Source organism: Hoplias malabaricus, chromosome 6 (genome assembly GCF_029633855.1).
Source record: "Hoplias malabaricus isolate fHopMal1 chromosome 6, fHopMal1.hap1, whole genome shotgun sequence".
NCBI lineage: Eukaryota > Metazoa > Chordata > Actinopteri > Characiformes > Erythrinidae > Hoplias > Hoplias malabaricus.
In genome coordinates this window covers 36,750,094-36,758,273 of record NC_089805.1, presented here as the reverse complement: position 1 = coordinate 36,758,273, position 8,180 = coordinate 36,750,094, and the positions used below count along the sequence as shown (strand labels likewise).

General features: G+C 41.4%; 1 protein-coding gene across 2 annotated transcripts; it reads right to left on the bottom strand.

Moving 5' to 3' along the window:
- Positions 1–1,075: 1,075 nt before the first annotated feature.
- lratd2a (LRAT domain containing 2a) lies at positions 1,076–6,664 on the bottom strand. 2 transcript variants are annotated; one of them, XM_066674783.1, is made up of 2 exons: positions 6,405–6,664; positions 1,076–3,895 (listed from the first exon to the last, which is right to left on the bottom strand). In XM_066674783.1, exon 2 carries the CDS (start codon positions 3,849–3,851, stop codon positions 3,024–3,026), a length of 828 nt encoding a protein of 275 aa, XP_066530880.1. In that variant the 5' UTR covers positions 3,852–3,895; positions 6,405–6,664; the 3' UTR covers positions 1,076–3,023. The 2 variants fall into 2 exon arrangements, with proteins under 2 accessions (XP_066530880.1, XP_066530881.1); XM_066674784.1 differs by lacking the exon at positions 6,405–6,664 and adding an exon at positions 5,319–5,351.
- Positions 6,665–8,180: the final 1,516 nt, after the last annotated feature.

Below are 8,180 nucleotides of genomic sequence, written 5' to 3'. Positions count from 1 at the left end.
AAACACTCGTTAGGGGGCAGTTGTTTCACGCTGGCATTAGTGCTGGTTCTAAAGTGACGCACAAAGAGTGCCTTGTTGCCTTTGTGGGCAGTCGTTACTCACTCTCTGTGGCAGCTGTAATTACATCCCTCTTTTCTCAGCATCCCCATGTTTATCCTATGTGACTCTGAGACACAGAGATTGAGCCTGAATCATAAAACACTCTTCCTCCTCCGGTCATAAAGAGACTCATCTCAGCCATATCTCTGAGCTGAAGCCCCCTGCACTAAGCGATGATTCACTGCATGATTCTCTGGCAATTGTGTCTGCCTCTTCAAAATGCCCATGTATTTCATGCTTGATTACCGACTGCCAGCTTAGAGTTTATGCATCCAACCAACGGCAAAGAAAAAAAAAAACCTCACAGCCGAGCCAGCGGCTCTTCTGACCTGCTGCCTGTGGTGTTCGTCTGGGATTTTATTTTGAGCTAACTTCAGTTGTGAGTGAATGTCTAGGGTGTGCGTGATATAACAGATGAAAGCCATGGACTGTGTGTCTGGCAGACTGAGCAGTTTGCACAGAAGTCCCAGTCATTCTGCTCTCTAGTGGTCTATCATACTCCCTCTACTACTCCTCGGTCTGTCTAATAATTATTTCATTCATTCATTCAATAATGATTTAATTTTGCTCATTTAAAAGGTATTTGGCAGATGATATCCTTAAACGCTGTAATAAATCACTACTGCCATAAATAATTTTTGTAGTAGCTGCTGAATAAAACTTCTATAAAACTAATTTCTATAAAACTATAAATGAATTTTTGAATGCAGTAGATTAAAAACTAAAAAAAAAAGAAAACCATTCTGATTATGTAACAAATCTATAAAGACATGAACTGAAGAGTCGGAAGCATGTAAGCCGCCTTAATTCATCACATGTGAAGTACTTCAGTAGCTATTTTAAAAGCAGAGCAGTTGTAAAACACAGTGACTCTATATCAGTATCAGCCAAGAAGCGATGGCATGCCCAACACAGACAATGAAGCAAATACTTCTCACTCCACACCAAATAGTATGCTTCTGCAGTGCAGCTGTATTTGAAAGTTCTGTATTGAAACATGTTCTAACAGTGGTACAGACACACATTAGAAAAATAAGGTCACATTATAAATAAACCATTTGACCCAGTGTTTGAGAGACTGTCACAAAAGACCTTTCTGACCTAAAAACGAAACACTGCGTGTGATAGAAATGCAAGGCCTCATGCCACATTTGCATTTCCAAGTCCATAAAGCAGACAAAATGTTTCATTAGCAAATGTTGATGATGCGTAGCCATGCTTTAAAACAAGATCATCTGAAAAAACCTCAAGTTACAACAATAATTTACTGAACTATTTCTTGGAACAATTTGAAAGTTCTAACTCTCATTGGGTTTTAAAAGCAGAGTAAAGGCTAGATCATACCCTAAAGATACGATTGCATTTTCAAACTCATCATGAGGCTCAAGAGCAATGAAATAAACACATTGCAGAAGAAAGAACCTTCATTTTCAATGTCTATTCTTAAGGAATATTTATGGCATATTTTTAAATTGCAATTACATTTTTGAAGTGTCACTGATGCCATACAATTTGTCTTGACTCCAGGCTTTACACTTTGCTTCTGTTTTATAAAGTTATTTCATAAAAACATACAAATATGCATAATTGTCCTGGCCCTTAAGGCCTTTTTTGTACTTTTGAGGTTACATTTTCATTATTTAAACAAAAACGCACCTGTACAGAACACTTTTTTCGACAGAATCCTTCATTTGAATTCAACACGTTTACCTTCATTGAATCCAAATGAACAATACTGATTAAAAAGTACCTTAGTACATAGTCTCAGCAGCAAAGAGGTCCATTCTGGTCTTTGATCAGCCAGCTTTTTGTTCTCCAACATGGTCCGGGTCTTCCACACCGAAACTCCAGCACATGGCACATTTTCCTGACAAGAGCAGTTTCTGTAGTTACTTAAAGGGGAATTGGACCAGTTTTCCATAACGTCTCCGTAATTTAGTTGTTAAGATTAAACAATCGCATTGCAACTCTCTCCTCCATTTTAGAGAAACTTGATATTGATGACAGAAATCAGAGGTCGGAAGAACTTAAACCCTCTAAAAGATATAACACAAAACTGTCGACAATTTTGAGAAACCAGTTTTTAAAGAACACCTCCAGTGAAACTATGTTCTGTTAACCTTGTCCATGTGGTGTTGTGTACACTAGATGTATCATGGGAGAAATAAGCAATCAAATTCCATAACTCAGCTCTGACTTTTTTGAAACTGCAGTGTTCCAAAGGCCTCAGACCGCCAGGTTTTCCTACATCAAACCTAAGGAAACCATCCCATCACCTTGTGGGGAGGGGCCTGCACATTAGTAGTGGAGGGATAAGTGGAGATAGAGGTGGGGACTAATTGCATATTCATAGATCTGCGCATACTGAATGAAGGTGAAAGTGTAGCGTTATATCTAAGCCACTTTAAGGAATTTGGGGATATTTTTCTCAGAAATAATCTTGAAGTTTGTAATTTGGATCAATAGAAATAAGCCTTTTTTTGGTGGAGGGAGGGGGGCTGTTAATATATGACCATAGGGAGATGACTTTAACCATTTATTGCAGAGAAGAACATTTGGGGTGTTGTAAGGCATACTAGTCTCGAAAGAAACCATAGGTATTATTTAATTTACAACAGTTTTATCCTTGTCAACATTGCAAACATAATCACTCAGGAGGCATGTGTAGGCTCACTGGTCTTTTTAAGACGGTAAATAAAATGACTATATCTGCTTCGTCAACAGCCCAGCCACTTGTCTCTACCACTACCATGTTAAAAGCATTTAAATCAGTAAGTTTCTCTTTATGCTCAATAAATATGTCAACATCTCAGCTGCTGAATTGTTTAGGAATTCTGAATCCATTCATCCCTAAATGGCCAGATTCGCACCAGGCAGGTGAAGACCCCTGTCTGTCTAACAGGTCTGTTTTTCAGTGCTGTGGGTCAATGACCCTTCATTTCACCCCTGTTTCCTCCATCGTGGTTCAAATGACTGGCCAGCTCCTGGATCACAGCCACTTTACCAATCTGATCGTTCCTCCTCCTCTCCATGATCAAGTCCTCCAAACTCTGAAACTCCAGTACATGGCACTGCTTGCCTGGCAAGAGTAGCTTTAGTCTGTACGGCTGTTTGCCTATCCTCAGTTCTCCACCCGTTTTAAATTCCCTTCGGCCAAACCTACACCATGCAGCAAAACACTCAGAGTTCCTCCAGCTTAGATCTCGGCCTGTGATGCCCACCTGTTCCATGGCCTTCTGGACCACCACGTCTGAACTCAGGGGTCTATACCTGTAGACCTCGTTCACCACTCTTCCCCTTCTGCCCTGGCTTGCTTGCCCCAGGAAGCTGTGCTTTACCTCAGCCCGGTGGAGATGAACCACCTGGGACCCTCCAACATACACAGCCCAGTGGGGGTACTGGCCAGCAGCCACAAACTCCACCAGATCCCCTGGCCTGCAGGTCTGGAGCAACTGCTCTGGACCCAAAGTCTCAGCTGGACATTTTTTTTCATACACACACTCGTCCCGGTGGTACACGGCACAGGGAAGTTCATCTTCTCGTCTCCTGCGCTCTCCCTCTGGCCAGTCCCCCTTCTGCTGACCCTGCTCCTCTCTGTCCTGGTCCTGGTCCTCGTCCTCGTCATCTTCATCATCTGTAGCAAAAACGTAAGACACGCCAATCCTCGGGGCGTCCTCTCCAGGGTCCGGGTCAGTCTGGGGAACTTCAGCATAACTCAGAGGAGCAGGTTTGTCTCCGTGGTTCCCCATCATACAGACAACCAGCCGGAGAACCAGGAGAACCCAGCACTCTGCTCCTGCTCAGACACAGACAGAACAAGAATAGAGGGCTGAGCAATTTGAGGAAAATATTGAATTGTGATTTTTCTGACCAGTATAAAAACTGCCATTTAAAAGCTTGTTCTCTACACTCTCTGAAAAACTGTCAGTGTGGTGGTACACTCAAGGGTACATACTCAGTACCCTTATTTAGTTTGGGAACACAATTGTAACTTATTCTATTATAATTGTAGATTTTTAAGGTTTCATGTGCCTAATTTTCACTTTTGTCCCTTTAAATGTATGTTTAACTATTTTACCTTTAGTGACAATAATCTTTTTCCAATAGTACCAATAGTACCTTTTTCCTTGACAGCGTAGAAATGAAGCTACACTGACCTTAAATTCCTGGCCTTGGGTTTTTCTTTACTTGAATGAGTAAAAGAGCAAAAATATTCAATTTTCATTCCTTCAGTGTTTGCAAACATTTATCCAGTCCAGGGTCGCGGTGGCATCCTACCCAGAATCACTGGGCACATTATGGAAACTCACCCTGGAGGAGGTGCCAGTCCATCGCAGGGCGACACACTCACACCTATGGACACTGTTGAGTAGCCAATCCACCTACCAATTTTTGGACTGTGGGAGAAACCGGAGCATCCGGAGGAAACCCACGCAGACACAGGGAGAACACACCAAACTCCTTACAGACAGTCACCCAGAGCGGGACTCGAACCCACAACCTCAGGTCCCTGGAGCTATGTGTGACAGCGACACTGCGCCACCATGCCGCCCAAAGCAAAAATATAATTAGTGTAATTTTTACAATCTTCCTTTTAGCAATTATGAACATACATATTAAGATTTGGTTACGCAAGTAGTCTCAGACACATTTTTTCAACCATAAAGACGAGCAGGTTCATGGCTTGAAAACGGCTATATTCCATTAAATGTATTCAGTTGACACACGTTAAAGACCACTCCAGTGAAAATCAAGGGTTTTAATCTTGTCAACATGTCAGTGGTGTTCTCCGGGTCCTCCTGTTTCCTCCCACAATCCACAAACACACTGGTAGATAGACTGGTAACTGTCCACAAATGAGAGTGTGTGCTTGACTGGGTGAGTGTGTGATTTCCTGGGATGAACTGACTCCATGTTTGCTTTGAAACCAATGCTCCAAAGACAGGAACACAAACAGGCAGTTTCAGACAGCTAGGGCTTTTGATGTCATAAACTTAATTAACCAATCCCATCAAATCGTGTGTGTGTGTCAATTTTGGTGAGGAGAGAGGTTTAAGGGTTTAATCAGTGTTTTAAGTGTTGACTTTGAGACCATTTCAAACAAAATAAGATGTAAAACTGGAGATATCGCTGTTTGAATATTGAACTTCTTTAGATTGGGATTCTGACAAAAAACATTTGATGCTCTATTTTTTTTTTTTTGTAGATTTTTGACTTACAAAACATCCAGTAATCCATCTCCAGAACCTCCCTCCTATGTCTGCTCTTCTGTGCCCTCAACTGTCTCACTCTGCTGTAAGATAATGTTTTATATTTAAAATGTTACTCAATACCATTTTTTTTCCACTTTACCCTCAAATTCTCACTGATTTATAGTGCAGTTAAACGGTATTAAATCCAATTTCGACATTGATTTACACACTCGTCATTAGGAATATGTTTTAAATAAGAAATATTCAGGTTATATTATTATTACCATCATCTTTATCAGAGAAGTAAAACAGGTTTCTAATCAAACGACAGCTGTAACGACAAGTGTATACTCTCCAGCCCCCAGTTCAGCTGAACCTCAGACGGGATTCATTTTAGCTACCTGTGGAAATAAGGTAACGTACTCCCGGAGTCATTTACATGGAGTGCGCGCGCACTTTTCAGAGCCGTTACCCGCTGTAAAACAACAGGTAAAAATCACCTCCTGTTATATAAGTCCCGTGTGAATTGACCAGAGGGTGAATATTCCGTCATATCCCGTGGTTCACAGGACGGGGGGCATTTTGTGATGTAACGTACAGCACAAGATGAGTTTGTCGAGTTACCTCAGGTGGCGAACACCACCCTCAATCCGACAAGTCCCTAAAGTATCACTCAGAGGTGGAGAAACTTCTGGAAGCTGTAGATAAGTTCTGTGAATGTAATATTTATTAACAGCTGTGCGAATTGTGTGAAGGATTAAGACTGAGTCGTTTTTAAGCTTATGTTTCCATGATTTCCTTCATTGTCTGTTTTAAGGAGTAGAATATAAGGATATTTTTGGTTGGTGGGCTGTTCCCAGACCAGTAGTTCTCCAGCAATACTTCTGTGTAAGATCCTCACTGTGACAAACGTTCACACAGACATTACTCTATCGTGCGTTCACCGAATCCCTCCCGTGTCTCCTATTTACACCAAGATTTCTGTTGCGGTGCGAATCCATCTAAAACATGACCGTCCTGTGGTAAAAACAAAAACATTATCTACCCCAGCTCCCCTCGTACACCTAATCCTGTCCGAACCGGGCTTTAGACATACATCTGTCCCCAACTCACCGAATTAATGAAGTTTGACGGCAGACGACAGTGGATGACCGTCTGCAGGTTTGTGCAGACTGTCATCCACGCAGCTCCTCGGTTCCTCCGAGCCGAAAGTTGCAGTGGTCCTTCAGGCAGCATCAGCCAGTTCACTGTCACATCCACAGAGTAAAGCACAGAACCAACCGAGCGTAAAACCCGCTTCTCCAAGAAAAGTTCATGACTAAGAGCGTCCGAGCTGTTTTCGTGAACAACCTGTTAACCACGCGACGCTGACGCTCGGCTCAAGTGTGTTTTGTCTCGCTCCAGAGCAGCCTTTATTTTACTCCCCGGTGGAATTTAAGAGCCCCGCCCACTGCGCTATGATTGGTTAGTAGTATTCCGCTCTCTTCCTATTGGCCGGGTTGGTCTGAATAGAGGCGGGAGAAAAAACGTTACCCATTCTATCGGTTCAATTTACGCATACAACTGATGAGTGAACTCAGCTAATAGATAACTAGCTTTAGCTCACTAAGTATAATTACAAGCTTCGGCTAAAGGCCTGTGGAGCAGTGGAACTGTGTTCTGTGCGGTGACTGAGCATTTTGGGAATGTCTTGAAGTGGAGTTGGTAACCCAGAATTAATCAACATCAGTAAAATGTTCACAGAGGTGTTCAACATCTGTGTACGTCCTTCCTGGATTAGTAGAGATGTGTAACATAAGCTGTGAAATTAACATTGAAGTCGTTCCCATTAAAGTCTCCATCCAGCCATCAATTAAAACTCTAAAAACTCATCTGTCCTTCACAGTAACAGATTTACAGGTAAAATGGCTAAGGTACTCTACACATTCACCTTCATTCAGTACACAGTGATGTATGAATATGCAGTAAATTCCTTGCCTTTATTACCACATACCTACAGATTGACAGCCCTGCCTCACAAGCTGATGGGACTGGTTCTTTATGTTTATAACATTAAAACCTGACTGCCCTTAGAGTCTTTGGAACATGTCGTTGCAAAGCAGAAATGCTCAGCCGTGGCATTAACTGCTTATTTCACACAGTACATCTTCTACCATATAAACAACACCACATAGACATGATTACAAGGTAAGTTAGACTTTACACAGTAAATTATGATACATGTTAGACATTATTCACTAATGTATGAAAGGAAGTGACTCACTCTTTAGGTGAACACGTTGAAACTATTGAAAGAAATGACTGCACTGTCCCTGGTAATGTACTTGCAAACTGGCAGGGAATATCTGATCATTGGCTGGCCATGTTAGAGTCAGAAATCCAAAGATAAACCTTTGTGGTAAGGGTGCTTTCTGAGTTTTACACATGCAAATTTTTTTCAAGTACTATACTGCCAATTTGCAGATACATAACACTGTGGTCATTTTATTATGGTCACATATAGAGGCATATTTTCTGCTGTGCAGTAACAATTTGTGATTTCCATCAAAAGGTTTGAACTCAACTTCAGTTTACAGGAAAATAGGCTATCAGGGTTATAACGTATATAATGAAGCAGGGGTGTAATATATTTGGAGAACATTTAAATATGAAGCTAGCCTGCAAATCTATACCGGCCCCATGATAAGCAAATATTAATATGCTAATTATCTGGATTGCCAAATTGGACGTCCAAATGCATTCTTTTGGAAATAATAAGGACTTGAATTTAAGCCCAGAGACTCTCATTTAACAGAAGCTCTAGAAAGGACATGACATTAACTAATAAGAAGTAAACATTCTGAAGACATAGCAATGCAAGGAGATACAGCTCCTATCAACCTGCACTTA